This window comes from Octopus sinensis, linkage group LG15, assembly GCF_006345805.1.
Source record: "Octopus sinensis linkage group LG15, ASM634580v1, whole genome shotgun sequence".
In the NCBI taxonomy this organism is placed as follows: Eukaryota; Metazoa; Mollusca; class Cephalopoda; order Octopoda; family Octopodidae; genus Octopus; species Octopus sinensis.
In genome coordinates this window covers 56025582-56046880 of record NC_043011.1, presented here as the reverse complement: position 1 = coordinate 56046880, position 21299 = coordinate 56025582, and the positions used below count along the sequence as shown (strand labels likewise).

At 37.9% G+C, this 21299-nt stretch overlaps 1 protein-coding gene across 1 annotated transcript in view; it reads right to left on the bottom strand.

The window, feature by feature from the left end:
- Positions 1–21299, bottom strand: part of LOC115219862 (cilia- and flagella-associated protein 58-like) — a 72443-nt gene that overhangs the window by 45937 nt on the left and 5207 nt on the right. The window contains exons 3-7 of the mRNA XM_029790155.2: positions 15685–15783; positions 12076–12291; positions 10297–10445; positions 3000–3156; positions 665–859 (exon numbers count right to left, since the gene is read on the bottom strand). Of these exons, the coding sequence (XP_029646015.1) occupies positions 665–859; positions 3000–3156; positions 10297–10445; positions 12076–12291; positions 15685–15783 (816 nt within the window). The remainder of the gene's footprint in view (positions 1–664; positions 860–2999; positions 3157–10296; positions 10446–12075; positions 12292–15684; positions 15784–21299) is intronic.

Below are 21299 nucleotides of genomic sequence, written 5' to 3'. Positions count from 1 at the left end.
AAAAAAAAAAATTTATTACCTGATCCGAATATTTTTATGTAAACTATTGTTTGACTCATCACCGACGATACACAAAACCTCAAACTTTTTCTTATCATTGTCAAAGACTCTATCATTTGATTTGAATACATTTTTATAAACTATGTTTTGACACCACAGAGGATAAACAAAGCCGCAAACTTTACTTTTGAAATATAGAACTCAAAATATGAGTATATGTATATTTTTATTAATCATCATTATCATCATCACCATCGTTTAACGTCCGTTTTCCATGCTAGCATGGGTTGGACGGTTCAACTGGGGTCTGTGAAGCCAGGAGGCTGCACCAGGCTCCAGTCTGATCTGGCAGTGTTTCTACAGCTGGATGCCCTTCCTAATGTCAAGGATGCCCTTCCTAACGCCAAGGATGCCCTTCCTAATGCCAAGGATGCCCTTCCTAACGCCAATTTATATATTTATATAAATTTGTAGTGCAATATATGGGTTCATAGAAGCATGTGGCTCTCACAGCAAGCTCCTTCAGTGGACCTGGCTATCAGACCACACAGTAATCCAACATGGATATATATATATACATATGATTTACTTCCATCCAGTTTCAGTCTATCTAAGTCCCTCACAAGACATTTGTCAGTTCAGGGCCAAAATAGGGGACACTTACTTTCATTTCTTCCAGGCTGTTCTCTTTCTCTGTGATTTCTTCTTTGTATTTATCTTTCAGGTATTGAATACGTTTCAGCTCATTCGTTACCGTTTCCAAATCCTCCTTCGTTAGTTTCATTTCTCTTTCTAGTTTGTCCTTCTTACGTGTTTCTCGCTGGGATTCAGAGATTTTCACCTGAATGTCATGCGTTAGCTGAAATGGAAACAAAACAAAAAAAAAGACAAAATACCATTAACCGTTGATTAACTCAAGAAGGCCAAATCACCAACATTCAGGAATAGCTATTAACGGGTGGGGGGGAGGAATGGACACATACGCACACATACACACACACATACGGGTAGGGTGTGGGTTCGGCTGAAGGTTGGGGTAGAGTTGGAGTATGTGGGTAGGCAGAGGGTGGGGGTAGAGGTGGGGTATGTGGGATAAGATGGGGGGATGGGAAGGATATATATATATATATACACATATACATAAATACATATCTATTCACATGTCTATAATTCTAAAACAACTTCCAGACATTAGAACTGCTGACATGAAACAATACTGTTTAAACTTAAAGAATCCTAAAATCTCATCCGAGATTTCAATTTCTTTTGTTTTCTTCCCGTAAATTCTTATCATTTGTTATGCCTCAAGAATTATTAAGAATACATGTTGGATTAATTCTGGAACAACAGTAACTTAGAGATTAATACTAAGAAGTTTAGAAGGATATTTAGTCACCTCACTTTGACTTTTTTTAACCAAGAATGTGAAGTAGAAATAAGGGGATTCCTTGCAATAAAAATGGAATGGTCAATGATGGAATAGCAATTAATTGAAGAACTTTTGACAGAAACAAACACATTCACCTTTGTATTTCTTAATATCTGGAATTGTGAACCTACCGAATATTCGATAGTTTATTGTCATTAAACTGGATCTGATAATGAAGCCCCAACTTAAGAGTCCAAGAGTTTTGGGAAGTATGGAGTAACCCTGAGGTCAACCACTACTCCCAGAACCATTCTAGCCATAGAATGGTAGAAGTTGTTAAGGGCCCCAGTTATGGGTCAAATAGCAGATGTCCTGTGATAAAAGTGCACAGGACTCTGAAGATGGCTGGGCACTAGCTGTGTGTCCCCTGATGGTATTTGAACTTGGCGGCAAGCTGGCTCAAGGTGGCGAGCTGGCAGAAACGTTTGCACGCCGGTCAAAATGCTTAGCGGTATTTCGTCTGCCGCTACGTTCTGAGTTCAAATTCCACTGCGGTCGACTTTGCCTTTCATCCTTTCGCGGTCGATAAATTAAGGACCAGTTACGCACTGGGGTCGATATAATCGACTTAATCCCTTTGACAGTCCTTGTTTGTCCTCTCTGTGTTTAGCCCCTTGTGGGTAGTAAAGAAATAGGTATTTGAACCTGTTTCTCTACTTTCTGGCCCTGTATCTCAAGGGTAGGCTTCGGAGAGCAGGTGATGAGCAAAATAAACCAGTGGAAGGAAACAGCATGAAGCTCCATCTTTATTGATCTCTGAAGACATGAAATGAGTAAAGAGAGATCAATACAGATCAACTCAATTTATATCATGAAAGATCAATGTTTTTAGAAGGACAGCACTTCTGTTCTTAAAATAGCTGAATGTTCAGTTTAATATTAAAGTATACTAGCCATCTCAATATGGCTAACCACTAAGGGTGGGTGTTACTCAGAGATTTATTACAGTTTAATATTGTTTTTCTCAAACATGTAAAATAAAAAAATAAGACCTAAATCTATCGTAAAGTTTCAATGATACAATTTTTTAATATTTATATAAAGACCTTTGTTAGAAATATCAATGGAAAACATTTTAATGTTTTACTTTTTTTAGAACCATTTTTTTGCACTTGTGTGAAAAGAAATATTTCTGGCATATTTGAATATTAAAATAATTTTGGAGCAGTTAATGCTTTCTACAACTAAATCTACCTTTTCTATCATGACTGCTTAGACTTATGAAGTAGAAGTAGAACATTGTATCAACCAGGCAGATTAAAGAATTTCAGAACAGTGTCCTTAGCCTGGGGCACAGTATACTGGCTGCACTCAAGTTTGAAATCTTAACCTGTAGGGTCATCAGTTCATTTCTGTAACTTTACATTCTGCTGCAATATTTCTGTTGCTAAACTCAATATGAGGCCATTCTGCTATGCTTCAATGATTCAAAGAATTTCTATAATTAATTGACGACTTAGCACCAAGGTAGAATTTAGGAACAAAACTTGCAGAATAGAGTGAAAAGAAGAAAGAAAGAAAGCTATAAAGAAAGAAAGAAAGAAAGAAAGAAAGAAAGAAAAAACCTTACTTCAGTAATTTTTTCTTCAGTTTCAACAATTCTCTCTTCGAGTATCTTCCTGGTTTCAGAAACATCTGACAACTCACTCTGCAAGTTAGAAATTTGGTAAACCAGTTCCTCTCGTTCAATTTCATGAGCTTCTTTAAGTCTGAATATTTCTTGCATTCTAAAAAAAAAAAAAGGAATCAGATGAAGAAATTAGTGATTGATAGCTTTAGCATTTATTTACTTGTTTAATGAAGCAGAAGGGAACAGGCATGAGGTAGGGGTGTTGGATTCCTTACCAAAAGACTTACAATTCACACATTCTAACACAGTGTTGGTTCCACTATTGACTCTGTGTTGAGTCAATGAGGGAGCCTCTATGCAGGTGTCAACTTAATAGAAATAGCAGTCTAATTTCCCTCAAATCCTTTCATTTTAAATAATAATAATAATAATAATGAAGAAGAAGAAATATCGGTCATTGTAGCCCCCAACACACAATAACGTGGGATGGACACAACTGGAACTCTTTGGTCAAAGATCTGTTTTATCATGGCTGACTAAGGAGCCAAGCAAGAATAAGATACTGAACACTTGCTGATCAATCCTCCTCCCTTCTTCTTCTTCTTCTTCTTCTTCTCCTCCTCCTCCTCCTCCTTCTTCTTCTTCTTCTCTTCTCTCCTCCTCCTCCTCCTCCTCCTCCTCCTCTTCTTCTTCTCTTCTTCTTCTTCTTCTTCTTCTTCTTCACTGCCACCACCGCCACCACCACCACTACCATTTATTGTCTGTTTTCCATGCTGGCATGGATTAACCAGCTTGACCAAAATTGGTAAGCCGGAGACCAGCACTTGCAATGGCCATGATTCACTTAGCTTGACATGTCTTCTCAAGCACAGCAAATTACCTCAAGTCTCACTCACTTGTCATTGCCTCCATGAGGCTTCAACATCTGAAGACCATATTTCACCACCTCATCCCCTGTCTTCCTGGATTTACCCCTTCCAAACATCCCCTCCACAGTTAGAGATCAAGCACTTCTTTACACAGCTGTCCTCATCCATACACAACACACAACCAAACTAGCACAGCTCTCTCTCTCTCTCTCTCTCTCTCTCTCTTGAACATCTGATGCCTCTTTTATCCAATTTTTCTCTCAAGACACTTACTCTCTGTCGTACATGCACACTGACAACTGCATATCCAGCAGAGCATTCTAGTTTCATTTCTTTCAAGCATTCGCATGTCCTCTGCAGTCACAGCCCATGTTTCACTGCCATGTAGCATGGCTGTTTGCGCATAGGCATCATACAATCTGCTTTTCACACTGAGGGAGAGGTTCTTTGTTACCAACAAAGGTAGAAGCTCTCTGAACTTTGTCCAGCCTCAGCCTGTTATTATTCTAGCAAATATGCAACTGCTCCAAAATTATTTTAATATTCAAATATGCAAGAAATATTTCTTTTCATACAAGTGCAAAAAATGGTTCTAACAAAATAAAACATTAAAATGTTTTCCATTGATATTTCTAACAAAGGTCTTCATATAAATATTAAAAAATTGTATCATTGAAACTTCTCCATTGTTAACTTGGTTACCTAAGTAACAGAAGCTATCTACTACTTTTAAGTATCCTCCTAATTTTTGTACTTTCCTGGTGTTAATGTACCTTCACATCAGCCGCACACAAACGCTGCTTTCTCTGTTAACCTTCCTCTGATACTGTTGCAACTCTTATGTGTCCATAGCTTGCACGGGGTACACCTTATGAAATTTCTACCAACCCCTTTTCTACATATCGAGCAGGGCCATCTCCCCGAAGGGATTTGCTAAATTAACCCTATGGCCATTTGGTTCCGGACCTTGCTTCCACACCTGAAATTTCTTCTCTAGTTCTGGTAGTGTTCAGCTGTAGATATTATGTGAAGGTAAAGAAGCTGTGGGAACACTGTATAATTAATGAATGTTTCTTTAGTTTCTCTGGAGAAATCTAAATTTTTTTGTTTTGTTTTTGTTCTCATTGGAATGATTGAACTCTGCCACTTCTTATTACTTTCTGGAATCAGAATGAAATGATTGGATGCAGCTATTTGGAGGTTGAGACTTTGGCACAGCTGACTAGACATTGAACCTGTTTGGGCGACAGTACTTGTTGGCACTGGAACTAAATACGCCTACACTCATTAAAGATTATAGCTTGTCTCTCAGAAGATTTCTTCAGCTGCCTTCATCTCAACAAGTCACTTTGGCAACTCACACTTAACCATTAATGCCTGTTCAATGTCTGAACCCTCTCCCTGTATCTACTTAACTATCTCTCTATGTCTCTCTTTCTCTTTTTCTGTATTCTACTACTACAGAGATAGACGGAGGGACACACACACACACACACACATATATAATATATATAATACAAATAAGAAAATGGAGAAACAGATTCATCTCGTTCATCAACTTACAGATATTACAATTTTAAATTATTTATTAATTATACAAATGGGAGTTTGATTTTGATGTTCCCGTTTGTATAATTAATAAGTAATTTAAAATTGTAATATCCGTAACTTGATGAATGAGATGAATCTGTTTCTCCATTTTCTTATTTGTATTATGAATTTATGGTAAAAATATTCCTTTACCTTCACCCATTTAATACAATAAATGAATTAATTGCATTGCAATTAAAAATATTTATGTATTTAGTATTTGGGTGCTTCACCAACAGTATATTGGATAACTGATATCCCATAGTGGGTTACATTCATAACCCCTATCTTACTTTGTACTATATATTATATATATATGTTATATATATATATATATATTATATATATATATAAATTAATAATAAAATATTAGGGAATAAATCCAAATTACAGGGAAAACTCAGATTTAGGATTGAATCCAATTTTATAGTAAAATATTATATTATATTAAATTAGAGATAAAACCACTATTAGGCAAATCAAACAAAGAAAGACTTAAGCCAATACATAAAATTAATTAATTTATATTATTTTAAATATCAAAAGTATTAAAAGTTTAATAAAATTAAACTTTTAATACTTTTGATATATATTTAAAATAATATAAATTAATTAATTTTATGTATTGGCTTAAGTCTTTCTTTGTTTGATTTGCCTAATAGTGGTTTTATCTCTAATTTAATATATATATATATATATATATATATATATAGGGAGAGAGAGAGAGAGAGAGAGAGATTGAAAAATCAAAAGATGAAAAAGAGAATGGATAAAAAAACAACAAAGGGTTTGACACATTCAAGGCCCAATCTTTCTTGGACTCCTCGTGATGCTGTTTTACAATCTTCTGATTTTCTCTTCATTCTTTTAACGACTTTTTTTCCAAACTTTCTGTGTTTCTTCATTTTTACTAATATTACTCCATTTCAACTCCCTTTTCTCCTCCCCCACCCCAGAGTGTGGTTTGACAGAGATTTAACTGCTTTTTCATCAAAATTAATGTTATTCCCCGTGAGACGGTAACTAAGAACCACCGATGCCCTTTTGTCGATGTTCCTTTCATAGATTTTTGAATACAAAGCAGACACAAAACAACTCACCGATTAGAAAGAAGATATAAAACCAATTTTACTCTTTCTTTTTTTATTTATATAATTCAAAACAAATTTGTTTAATATTTACAGAATGTTATTATTTAGGAGCACAACGAACATGTCCTGTAGTATTTAGTTGCATCTTTTGATGTCTTGAGTTCAAATCTCACTGAGGTTATCTCTGTCATTCACCCTCCTGGGATTGACAAAATAAAATACCAGTCATTTACTGTGGTTTACATAACTGACTATAGCCCCACCACCACCCCACCCCAATAATTTATAGCTTTGTGCTTATGATAAGAGGTTATTGTTTTATAAAATATGAAAAGGATAAATTTAAGGGTTGACAAAGGACCTTGTATTGTTTAGTTACCTTATCATTATGGGTTCAAATCCAACAAGAGTTGACAGTTTTTCATCTCCTTTGGATTATTAAAATAAATACCAGTAATATACTAGGAGTCAATGTATTAACTTTGCTTCTTATAAATTTATGGCTTGAAATATGTAAAAAAAAAACAAAAACAATTATTACTTTATATGAGATTAATTTTCCTTAAAGTTATAAGAATTAATAAACTTTTGAAAGAACATGAAATAATTCGTTTTTGGAACATTGGCCCTCAAAGCACATCATATAACGCTATAATAGAATATAAATTTGGGGTTGAAAATCTCTTTGGATAGAATAAGCCAAAGGCTGGCCATGGGTCTTGAACTCACATCTCCTGTAGTCGTGGAAGGCATTCTACCATTTTTCTTTCCTTATTTATGGCACAGGCTCCCACCTGACCAGTTCTTGTCAAACTGTCCAACCCTTGCCAACATGGAAGGAGGACATTGAATGAGGAGGAGGAGGAGGATTTTTCTTTCCTTAAATTGTTACCAGTTGGTAACAATTCAAAATATGTTTTCTCAACATGATCATTCAATATCTTCAGAGTTTTTGTTTAACATAAAGAATTTCATGTTCAGCTTCAAAAATTAAATTAAAACTTGGTATTTTTCAAAGTTTCTTTCAATTTAATTACAACATGTATAGCAAAAGATTTGATTTAATTACTGAGAAATCAAAAATAATATTTCAAATTTTTAATTTTCATAATTTTTCTTATTCAACCAAGTCCAAATTTAATTTCTTGCTTTAATCATAAGGTATAAAAGAAAAATATTTTCAATGAATTTTTCCATTCAGTTGCCACTAAACAACAATCAGGGAATAATTTCTTCTAATTCCTTTACAATTAAACCATTTCTTACACCTGATTGTAAGAAATGTAGGTAAATGCTCCAGTGTTGAATTTTCAGTTAAAATATTACAAAATATTCTCAAAGTCAATGTTTTCTAGGTCTAACCAGGAATTTTGGCATAACTGAACTTGATTAGTATTGGCACCAAGCATTGTCCTTGGTCTCAGACATCAGAACAAACTACACAGAACAACAATCCTTTTTACTAAAACAACCTTCAGACACACAACACTCTTATAACATGGACATACAGGCAGGTCAAGTGAGCCCAGCCCACTTATGCATGCCTTTCCTCCCTTGGACACAAAGACCTGTTGAGGCAAGCGAAGTCGATATAGAACCTCATCCGACGACAGGCACCCATGCCAACCCCCTTTGCTTGCGAAGACATGTTGGGGCAAGTGAAATCGGAATCAAAATTGAACCAGCCAGGATCCCTGGTCTGGTGGTACGTAAAAAGCACTATCCGACTCGTGGCCGATGCCAGCGCCGCCTCGACTGGCCTCCATGCCGGTGGCACGTAAAATACACCAATCCGACCGTGGCCGTTGCCAGCCTCGCCTGGCACCTGTGTAGGTGGCACGTAAAAAGCACCCACTACACTCATGGAGTGGTTGGCGTTAGGAAGGGCATCCAGCTGTAGAAACATTGCCAGATAAGACTGGAGCCTGGTGCAGCCTTCTGGCTTCCCAGATCCCCGGTTGAACGTCCAACCCATGCTAGCATGGAGAACGGACGTTAAACGATGATGATGATGATACAAGATATAAAGGAAAAAAAGAGGCGCCAGAAAAATTGATGTCAGTTCAAAGTTACATAACTCAAGTAACTTCATGCCAAAACATATACTGCTGAAGAGTAATACAATGCCATCATCCTCCTCCTCCTCCACCAGGGCCAGACCATCAATTGAGAGTTCTACTGTGATGTCTTGAAGTGTCTGAGGAAGGACATTCACCGAAAGCAACCGAATCTGTGGAGCATGAAGAACTGGATTCTTCCTGACAACAATGCACCCTGTCACCAAGATCTCACGCATGACTTTCTTGCCAAAAGCAACATGGTTTTGCTTCCACACCTGTCCTATTTACTAGATTTAACACCTGCAGACTTCCATCTTTTCCCCAAGATGAAAATGCTGCTCAAAGGTCACCGTTTTAACACCATTGTTGAGATCAAGAGCAAATCACTGAAGGTCTTCGATTCACTTATGGAAAACAACTTCCAGGTTTGATTACAAAAGTGGTAAGAACACCAGGGCAGATGTATTGCTGTGCAAGGTGACTATTTCGATGGAGATGATGTTAAAACTTTGGTAAATAAGTTGTTTTTTATTAAACATAAATAGTCCAGGGACCTTCTGATAGCACTAAATATGCTTTGATACAAGCATACATACATGTAGGCTTCTTCACAGTTTCCATCAACCAAATTTCACTCCCAACTTGATAATACTGATCAACCCAACCTTATGGTGTGCTGTACAGTGGGATCAAACCTGGAACCATGCAGTTTCAGAGTAAATTTCTTAATCCCAAAGCCATACCTGTGTATAACATAACTGACAGACCACGAAATTGAAAAGCCTCCACATGGTCATTCAACCTGCAATAAACAGTAGCCAAAACTCCCTCAAATGACACTATACTGACTTAATGAACACTTTGGATAATGTATTCCTAGATAAATAAAAAAGGTGTGTTGGTCATGACGGGAATGTCTTTTGCTTAGTTAGGGCTGACATCTGGTCCTTGGGCACCTTTAGCAACGTCCCCTCTGTTACATGTATTTGAACCAGGCTTTCAGTCTAAAGATAACATTATTTCCCCTATTCTTTATTTCTCCAGTCCTTTATTTCATTGTTTCCTTAATCTAAAATGTGCAGAGAGAAAGCATGCTCATAATGTTTTGTGGCATCTATGATATTGTGCATTGTGATCGTTATAGTGCCCTCGGTGTTAGAAAAAAGAAAATAGGGTGGTGAGCTGGCAGAATCGTTAGTGTGCTGGACGAAATGCTTAGAGGTATAGGCGGCGAACTGGCAGAAACATTAGCACGCCGGGCGAAATGCGTAGCGGTATTTCATCTGTCATTACGTTGTGAGTTCAAATTCCGCCGAGGTCGACTTTACCTTTCATCCTTTCGGGGTCGATTAAATAAGTACCAGTTATGCACTGGGGTCGATGTAATCGACTTAATCCGTTTGTCTGCCCTTGTTTGTCCTCTCTGTGTTTAGCCCCTTGTGGGTAATAAAGAAATAGGTATTTCGCCCATCGCTACATTCTGAGTTCAAATTCCGCCGAGGTCGACTTTGCCTTTCATCCTTTATTTCATCGTTTCCTTAATCTAAAATGTGAAAAAAAGAAAGGGCCAAGGGTGCAGCTTTCTTTATTTCATTTAACAGAAAAGAAATCTTCATAAAGTTTGTAAACCCTCACCTGGAGTTATGATACGACATGTTAACAATTATAAAATGCTGCTTTGACTTACTTTTGTTCTTCGTTAACGTCCAATGCAGATCCTCGATCTAATGTCGAAGATATATTCTCAATCTCGTTCTTCAGGCCATCAATGGTTTCTTTGTAGGTGAGTTCCTTCTCTTGGTTTTGATCGACGAGTTTCCATGCCTTTTCCACTTCCTACAACATAACCATTGAATGTACACACACATCTTACAATGAGCTGTGTGTGTGTGTGTGTCTGTGTGTGATTGTGCGTGTGTGTGTATGCGTGTGTGCAGCCCTGGTATGGGAGTTCCAGGGTTTGAGGAGCATAGAACCATCTCTTCATCACTGTTGTTCCCAAGTCTTCTCGGACCCAGAGTAGTAACACCTGTTAGGGGGCCCTACATTTTACAATGAGTTGTGTGTGTGAGTGTGTGTGTGTGTGTGTGTGTGTGTGTGTGTGTGCAGCCCTGCTATGGGAGTTCCAGGGTTTTGAGGAGCATAGAACCATCTCTTCATCACTGTTGTTCTCAGGTCTTCTCGGACCCAGAGTAGTAACACCTGTTAGGGGGCCCTAGCTTTGGGTTAACTAGTTTGTGAATCATTACCAGTGAACGACCCCTAATTCTCGTTAGAAATTCCTTCTAGGAGAAGATAAACTCATACCACAAAAAGCCTGATTTGCAGGTAGTTTCTGGTTGTCTCAAGCTCTGTTGTACCTCAGGGTTTTTAGGGCTGATCAGCTCTGAAAAGAGGGTTCAGTGTTGTGCAATACTTTATCCACCCAAAATAAATTCGTGCACAAGAAATTCTTGGACTCTCAGAACGTTTACTGAGTTTAGGAAGTGGTCTTATTCAGTCATATATATGTTTATATATACATACATATGTGTGTGTGTGTGTGTGTGTGTGAGTGTGTGTGTATAATATATATATATAATATACAGTTTATATATGTATGAATGTATGTATGTATGTATGTATGTATGTATGTATGTATGTATGTGTTAGGTCACTTTCGAGTGCTACTGGTAACATGTAACCCAGTACAACCTGTTACATGGTCGGGTCGTCGGCGACTAAACCGGCAACCCCACCAAGCTTGCTTGGTAAGGAGGGTGTTTATTGGACACCCTGCGGGATGAAAAACAAAACCCGCCAAAGGGCAGGCAGAGGAACTCTTGAGAGTCAACAGCCATCCAATAAATGTGTAATTTTTTCTTAAGGCTTAAGGCTGTATCATGCGCGGGGACATAGAAATAATTGGACTGAATACCCGATCGCGCGGTTAACCCATTGGGAGTGAAGGACTCCTAGCCTTTGTTAGGGCATCCTTCTAGGAGAAGGTAACTCAGGTAACTGGGATAACTCCGACATAAAACTTGCGGCTCGGTGGTTACCGATGATGTTGACTTGTTCTTCTTTACGGATTATGGCTGCTGTTGCTTAGTGAGTGGGATTGACTCAGTGCACAGCCTTTCCTCACTTCAAAAAAAAAATCTTCTTGCACAGGCATTGCATGATAACAACATTGATTAAGCTTCGTGCAATGGCCATACTTGATAGCGAGGGGGCAGCCACCATGTATAAATATGTGTTTGTATATTCATATATAGGCATACACATCCATGGTGGTGCTCCAGTATGACAGCAGCCACATGGCTGAAACATAAAAGAATGGAATATATATATCCTACAGGCTTTGATAGAATTTTGTCTTCCAAATTCTTTCCCCCCCCAAAAAAAATTTGGCTGCCCCAAATGTGGCATGGAGAGAGGGGTAAGTTAAATTAACAAATAAAATTTGAAATGCAAAATGGGTTACCTTCTTAAGGGAAGCAATGTTTGTTTGGTCTTCTTCGGACAAAATCATCAGATGGGATACTTTGGCCCCTTGAGCTATCATCTCAGCATTTAACTCCCGACATTTCAACATTAACCTTTTCTCGTTTTCATGAGATTTCTTCAAGGCTTGATGTAATTTATCATATTCGCCTCTGAATTTATCAAGAGTTTTGTTGGATGCCAACTCCTGAAGGACCTGCCAAATATTGCATAGAAAATTTCTTAAAACATCACATTATTATTATTATTATTATTACAATTATTATTATTATTATTATTATTATTATTATTATTATTATTATTATATTATTATTATTATTATTATTATTATTATTATTATTACAATTATTATTATTACAATTATCATTATTACAATTAAGTACCAGTTGAGTCCTGGGGCTGATGTAATCGACTTAACCCCCCCCCCAAAAAAAAAATTTCAGGCCTTGTGCCTATAATAGAAAGGATTATGTTACCCCAGACATATATCTGTTTTGCGGCAGCATGACCTTTTTTGTCCACAAGCTGTTAAATGAAATAAAGAAATCTGCACCCTTGGCCCTTTGCCAGGCCTCCTAAAGAGGGGAATAATGTTATCTTTAGACTGAAAGCCTGGTTCAAATACATGTAACAGAGGGGACGTTGCTAAAGGTGCCCAGGGACCAGATGTCAGTGTTAAACTGGGTCAAACGGATTAAGGACAGACAAAGAGATTAAGTCGATTATATCGACCCCAGTGCATAACTGGTACTTATTATTATTATTATTATTATTATTATTATTTTATTATTATTATTATTATCATTATTATTATTCTCAAGCAATAAACAGCACAACCAGTTGCCTCACTTCTTGTAATGCAAAAACTCATAGTTATTGACTTAGAAATATGAAATTATTTCCTTCTTGATTATACTTTAGTTACGGAATGGTTTGCATCTTGTCTGCTGTACAAGTGTAGCAGAACCCAGAGTCAAGAGACCACCTTGCTGCCAATGCCAAGTGGACTTCATTAAACAATACTGGGCATTTGCTTAATGATTCTCTCACCACCACTTCAACAAATACAAAGAAATCATTGTTCCCTTGACGAAGTCTAATAAGGCTGAAATGTGTTCAGAGTTGTGTGTTGCACTTTTTTTAATCTGTTATCTTTTACTTGCTTCAGTCATTAGACTGTGGCCATGCTGGAGCACTACCTGGAAGAATTTTTAGTCAAATGAATTGATCCTAGGACACTTTTTTTTTCCTTCTAAGCCAGGAATTTACTCTATTGGTCTCTTGCTGAACTACTACATTACAGGAACATAAACACACCAACATCGGTTGTCAAGCAATGGTGTGGGACAAACACAGACACAGACACACACACACACACACACACACACACACACACACACACACACACACAATGGGAGCCAGTTGTATTTCTTCAGGCGATTTTCAGTTGCTGTCCCCATTAGTTAAAAAACCTTCAACTTCAAAGCTATCACATTCACCTGCCTTGTTTGAATTTAGCAGACACTGGCAGGTTCATTCCGCTTGCTGTTAATGTGCTTCTACATGCCTGCTATGACTGGTATGAATTTCATGGAAACATGTGTAGTGACTAAAAAATAACTGTCCAACCGTACTCCTTCTTGTTGGCTCTATTTTATTCAATTTTATTTTCACACACGACAAATGCCCAAATCTAGGCTTGGAAGTATATCATAATACTACCAGCTTTTTGGTAATTCTAAGGGTGAACGAGCTTTATTTTGTACTCTGCTACAATTCCTAATGGAATATACCTTAAATTATATATATATATAATTTTGTGCTAGGCCACTGGTAATAATAATTTCTGTAATTCTTATTACCCTAATATTATTTATTATGTTTAAATATTTTTTGATGAATTTGTTCAAAATTTTACCGGTATCCTCTCTGTCGCCGGAAATAAACTGCATCTGCGCAGTGGTTTTGAAAAATTAGGATATACAAGCAACTAGTTTACATGCGAATCTAGTTGTGTGTATATTCGAAATCTAAAGGCTCCCTACTGATGAAAACTAGCCTCAGTAAATATTTTTTTACTGGAATGAGTTAGAAACCATGGTCTAGGAACTAAATTAGATGGTAAACGTTTTTAATTTTCAATCCTTTCAAGAATTTATCCATAATTAGTGGTTTGAGTTTTCTACTGCTCTTTCTAGCACAAGGCTTTCCTATTTGGAAGCCTCTTAATGTACACGATATTTATATATATATATACACAAGGGATTACCAAAAAAAGAAACTGGAATTTTGCAATGCTATTTTATTCACTTAGCTTCACATGTTTACACTTTTATTGCCTTCAAAATATTCTGCATTTGAAGCAAAACATTGGTCCAGATGCATTTGCCACTGTTTGAAGCAGTCCTGGAACTCTTGCGAAGTGATGCCTTTTAACGCCTCTGTCATTTTTTTTTTCTTCTCTTTCACATCTGCAAATTCTGTAGCACCAGCTTTTGTCACCAGTGATGACCTTCGAAAACAGATCTGGTGGATCAACTTCCAACTGTTCTTTCAGTTCATGACAAGCATTCAGTTGTGACTGCTTTTGAGCTTCCATGAGCAATTAAGGCACACATTTTTCCGCAACTCTTCTCATTTGCAATTCCTCGCTCACACTTTGTTGGAAGGATCTCCAGGACACGCCAATCAGATCAAGTTCATCAATTGTTCAGTAATGGTCCTCCAAGATCAGTTCATGAATTTTCGTGATGCTTTCATTTGTTTGGGAGGTTAACGGTTGCCCTGAACGAGATTGGTCTTCTAGCAACAAATGACCATTCTCACAGCATAAAAACCACTTGGAAACTTGTGTTTTGCTCATGGCAACATCCTTGTAAGTTGTTTTGAAGCATGATAACTGTTTTGTCTGCTGTTTTCCTGAGCAGAAAAAAAAATTCATGGAAGCATGCTTCCTTCATTTCAGCCATTGCAAAAATCGATGAACAGGTGAGAAGCACTGCAAAACAAAGACGTACCACGTGGCAGTACAACCCTCAATCGACAACGCCAGTTGGCAGACTGATGGCTGAGGGTCACACCAAGTGGCTTCTAGGGACAGAAGCCTGAACTACAATGGGTTTGTTTCACAAAGAACGTTTCCAGTTACTATTGGGTACCCCCTCGTATACGTATATATATATAAAATGACAGGCTTCTTTCAGTTTCCATCTACCAAATCCAGACAAGGTTATAATAGAAGACACTTGCCCAAGATGCCATGCAGTGGGACTGAACCCAAGACCACATGGTTGGGAGGCAAACTTCTTACCCACACAGCCATATTGGCATCTGTACACTTCTGGAAATATTTTCATTCCGCATTGGAAATTACCAAATCATTCACCAACTTTAAAAAGTGCTGCAACTCTAATAACTCTGTGTCTAGGTCCAGTTGATTGGAGTGTCTTTGGACAGGGGGTAGGCCACAGACTTCCACATATGAGGCTGGCTGTAGCCCCCACCACGACCACCACCACTGGTTTGTTTTAAACAGAAGCAACTTGTCTTTTAGAATAATAAATCTGATAAATCAAAAATTATTGCTTACTGCTTGAAATTCTTGTTCCATTGTATTAAATGTGCTGTCATCAAAAGCCATTTTGTCTACTTTACTTTGCCAGAAGAGATCCTCGTCATTTTCATCTTTCTACAAAATATATAAAGACAATTTAATGTATAAGAAATAGTCGTCATCATCATCACCACCAGCACCACCACCACCACCGCCGCCACCACCACCACCACAACCACCACCACCACCACCATCATCATCATCATCATCATCATCATCATCATCATCACCACCACCACCACCACCACCACCGCCGCCACCACCACCACCACAACCACCACCACCACCACCATCATCATCATCATCATCATCATCATCATCATCATCATCATCACCACCACCACCACCACCACACCACCACCACCGCCGCCACCACCACCACCACCACCACCATCATCATCATCATCATCATCATCATCATCATCATCATCATCATCATCATCATCATCATCCCCAGCAGCAGCGGCATTATTGTTGTAATGCCTACTTTTCCACACTTGCACAGGCCAGATGGAATTCATTGAGTCAACTGTGTGTGAGGAAAAGGCAGGGTGCTCCTGGCTGGAGTGCCTTTGATTATAGGCTTACTCAATCAGGAGTTGACCTAGAGTTGAACAGAAACAACTAGTCTCCTTGATAACAAAGAAAAATATTGGCAAAATCTCTCACTCTCTCTCCTAATAATTAGTATAGTTCGAACTAAATTTTGAACCAAAGCTCCCAGATTTACCCAATCCAGAACCGTGACCTAATGTGTTTCCCTAAAAGGAAAAGTCTTGCCATAAAAAGTGTTAACACCCTACATTAGTATGGCTCAACCAGCCAGCTCTGGATGATTAATTGTGGCTGACACTGCGAAAGGGCAGTGGGTAAATTTCTCATCAAACAGTCTTGCTGAAGATTCTAGAAGGATGACTTACAGCTATAAAAACTGGCAAATTCAACCTCTGGACAGTGGGCCACATAATGGGCCACATAACCATTTAGGAAAATCCATGATTTATTTCAGTGAATTGTTCTCTCCAAACACTTTCACTTTTCTTCAAGAAGATGCTTATGTTAGACTCAACAAAAGTACCACCAAGACTTATAGAAACACACAATTATATGCAATGATTTAAATTCCTGCACTACTATCATAATATTAATTAGCAAGTTGTGTTACAGAAGATTCCTAATTGTTACGTTCATGAATATAGTTCCATTAATTTATTGGAATTATAAAATGGTGAGAGTTAATAAAATAATTGAAAGCACAAAATTTAGTTGTAGTCACTGTCTACTCCAGTGGTTCTCAACTGAGGTCCATATAAGATTTTTGGGGATCCATGCAACAAAATAGCAAATTGGGGATCCACAATAATATTTTAAGGGCCCCTGAAAAAAAATTTTGCTTTAGTTGTTTGTATTGGTATGTATTGAAAGAAACAGCTGGTTTCTTTCTCCAACATTTTACATTGTTCAAATAACACAAGTTAAAGTGCGGGAAACAAAACAGGAATTTTGAAAGAAGTTTCTATAAAACTAGTTTTTAAATATAGAATGGTTAGGTAGGGTCCACCAAATGAAACAGTAATCAAAGGGGTCCACAGATAAAAAGTGGTTGAAAATCCCTGGCCGACACACATACCCTACCCCACTTTGTGAACAGTCAACAAAGACTATATGACTAACAACCACACTAAATATTCCTAGATACACTTGTACTGATACACCAAGACTTGTCTTAAAAACAAATAATCCAAGGGAAATAATTCAAATAGCTTCAGCCATAGCATGAATTTTGATAAAGAAGTGAAGGTCGTCGGGTGTATGGAATGGTTAATGAAATAAATTCTTGACTGAAGTGTCCCTCCAAGCAGCAGAAACAGAAGCACAAACAGTTTGTTACATATCCCAGTATCCCAATAATTACAGGTATCAACCTGAACTTGTTATCCAAGTAGAGTAAACTGTAAATTTCTCAATAGTTCAGGTTTTTCTTTTCCCACTGATCTTTATCTTTATGGGTGACTGATTTCCACGATTCTACACAGTTTTTCTTCTCCATCCCAAACCACTACGTTTGGTCAATTACTGAGACACCATTCGGACATTCCACCAGTACTCCTTCTTATTATAAGTGACTATGGCCTCTACCATACTGTGAGTTCTTATATCTTTGACCTCAAGATTATCCTTCTGACAAATCTCCTTTCACAGTGTTCTAGCTACCACTGCATCTCTCACTTGGTACATAATACTGCAATGAAAATTTTGGACAACTGCTTATGATGTGGGCGATATCTTCAATGTTCACACCATAAAGTCTGCAATGGCTATCCCATTTTCCTGTTTTTTCTGCGTCTCTGCCCCTTTTGTTCATCAGGTATTTGATTGGTATTTCTTATTCTTGGAGTGCAAATGCATAGCCTTCAAAGTGAAAGTTCGTAAACCAGTTCTTGGTCCATGAAAGACTGCTTTGATGATGACCAATATTACTGTCATCCTGGAACTGTCTGCTAACATATGCAAAGGCACTTTGGGTCGATGTTAAGCCTCTGCCCTTTTGTTTTCGTTTCGACGGTTCTACGTCGTTACTGATGGGAAAATTACTTGTACTGATCAGTATCTTCCGGGTTTTCACATCCATGGCTCATCTAAAAGGCCCTTCAAACAGCAATAAATATTGGTTTCAAATTTTGGCACAAAGCCAGCAATATCGGGGGGGGGGGGGGAAGCGAGGGTAGCAGTAAATTACATCGATCTTAGAGCTCAACTAGTATTTATTTTATCGACTCCAAAAGGATGAAAGGTGAAGGTGACCCCGGCGGCATTTGAACTCAGAACGTAGAGAAGGACAAAATGTCACTCAGAATTTTGCCCGGCATGCTACCGATTCTGCCTGCTCACTGCTTTAAACAGCTACAAATATTAATAAACCTTTTTTCAAATCACATTTCTAGAAAGTAATCTGAAGTTTCATTTAATTTTTGGCACCAACGATACATGGGAGGCAACTCTTCAAGTCTCGTCCAGAAAACACAGAAAAATATTCGCCAAATATATTAAATATTTATAAAAATAAATGTTTGTCATTGAAATAAAAGCTTTAACAATCAATATGTATCGAAGCCTGAGAGGATTGGAAATGTTACGTTCTGTATGGTTACATATAACATTTATTTCCTTCTCTCTTCGACAACATTATCGTTAAAGGGCACATTTTGGGTAAAATTCCTTATATTTTAGCTTCTGGTTCCTCAATACCTTTGAAGTGGAATTTAATAAACAGGAACTGTGTAAAGCCAGTCGTATTTAATTTCTAACTAAATAATCTTTATTGTACTTCGCGGTTCGATTCTAATATAAAATAGTCTTTTAAAGAGGCCAACATACTTTTACTTTACAAGAAATCAGACGACAAACTGTTAATATTATTATTTTTTTTTTTTTTCAAATATTATTCAGATAAACAGAACTTTTTGGGGTTCACGGGGTGGTTGATTAGCAAAACCCATCAATAAAATGTGTAATAAAATATTTTGTGGTCATTGTTTCGGCTTTTTACGTTCTGTGTTCGAGTGTCGCCGATGTCAACTTTATTTTTCTGTGGTCCATAAATATTATATCACTCAGTTAGAAGAGTCTCTCTCATACATTCTATGGCTATCTATCTATCTATCTATCTATTTATCTCTCTCTTTCTCTCTCTCTCTCTATCTATCTATCACGTATTCCCCCACACGTCTCTCCCTCCTTCTGTCTCTCTTTCTCTCTATCTCCTCTATCCCCTTCTCTCTCTCTCTCTTTCTTTCTCTTTCTCCTTCTCTCTCTCTCCCACACACACACACGCATACACACACACAAACACCCAAAAAAACCAAAGGTTATGTTGAGAGTGCATTGTACGGCAAGGAACGGATTTTAAAAAAATGTCGGATTCCTGTGTGACAGTAAACATGCGCCATGAAAATATGCCGCCAATGTTTAAATTCTAATCTGTAGATGTGAAGAAAAAAAAAACACATCAAAGATTGATCATTCCTCTCGGGATCGATAAAATGAAGTAACAGTGGAGTTCATGCATCGATATGATGGATTATATTTACACCTGGAATTGGAACACCTGTCTGCACCTATGTTAGCAAACAGGGATCTTTTTGCCTTGACCGGCAGATTTTTTAAATAATTTCTAGTTAACTAAACACTTTTAAACTTCGTATACTGGTAGAATGTGTTTATAAAACATCTTTTTCTCTTGGCTTTCTTGAGAAAATTCTGTAGTTTGTAAGCTATTTGTTGTTTATTTTCTTGCATTTCGGCAATTTCAACCAATAAGCAACAAATAGCTTACAAACTACAGAATTTTCTCAAGAAAGCCGAGAGAAAAAGATGTTTTATAAACACATTCTACCAGTATACGAAGTTTAAAAGTGGTTAGTTACAAAGAAATTATTTTAAAAATCTGCCGGTCAAAGCGAAAAGATCCTAGATATGGTTTCAATTCCAAGTTGTAGAAATGTTATTCTACCAAATAACTCAAGGACCTTTCGGAAAGGCAAACACGTCAGAACAGCGCGCGTGCGTGCGTCCGTCCGTGCGTGCGTGCGTGCGTGCGTGCGTGCGTGCGTGCGTGTGTGTGTGTGTGTGTGTGTGTGTGTGTGTGTGTGCGTGTGTGTTCAAGATAGCTTCTCGGTCGCTTCGCCCTTACATCGGCAGAACATCCAGGTTTACGACAGCTGGATAGAGAGAGAGAGAGGAGAGAGAGAGGGGAAGGGAGAGAGGAGAGAGAGACAGACAGACAGAAAGAAAGAGAGAGGGGGCAAGCAGAGACACAGGCAACAGGGAGCTCCCCCCCCTCCGATACTAGCCTGGGACTCATTACCGCTAAGTGGATTAGAGTCACGTAAAATGAAGTTCCTTGCTCAAGCACATTGCATCCTGCCTCGGTAATGACTCCATCACTTCATGATTATCCTTACAAGTAAACTTACATGCCGACATCTTTCTAACAAAAAGGCCATCAATGCCACCACAACTCGGTCCATTATTCATCTTTGCTTCTGTTATTTTCTTTTCTGCTTTTTGTAGCTGTGTCTGTGTGTGTGTGCATTTTTGTGTGTGTGTGTGTACGTGTGCGTGTGTGTACGTGTATATGTGTGTGTGTGTGCGTGTCAGTCTGTACGTGTGCGTGTGTGTGTGCATGTCTGTGTGTGTGTATGTGTGCGTGCATTTTTGTGTGTGTTTGTATGTGTATGTGTGTGTGTGTACGTGTGCGTGTATGTGTGCGTGTGTGTACGTGTATATGTGTGTGTGTGCGTGTCTGTACATGTGCGTGTATGTATGTGTGTATGTCTGTGTGTGTGTGTACGTGTATATGTGTGTGTGCGTGTCTATGTACGTGTGTGCGTGCGTGCATTTTTGTGTGTGTGTGCGTGTATGTGCGCACGCGTGCATTTTCTTTTCGTTCCAAAAGAATCTTTGAACACGAATTACATTCCCGAAAAAAAAAGTTATTGCTACAAGGGGGGTAAGTTGTAGCTTCTTAGAAGGTGTATACTCCCTTTGAAGTTTTATAATTCATTTTATCTTAAACGAATCTATGACAG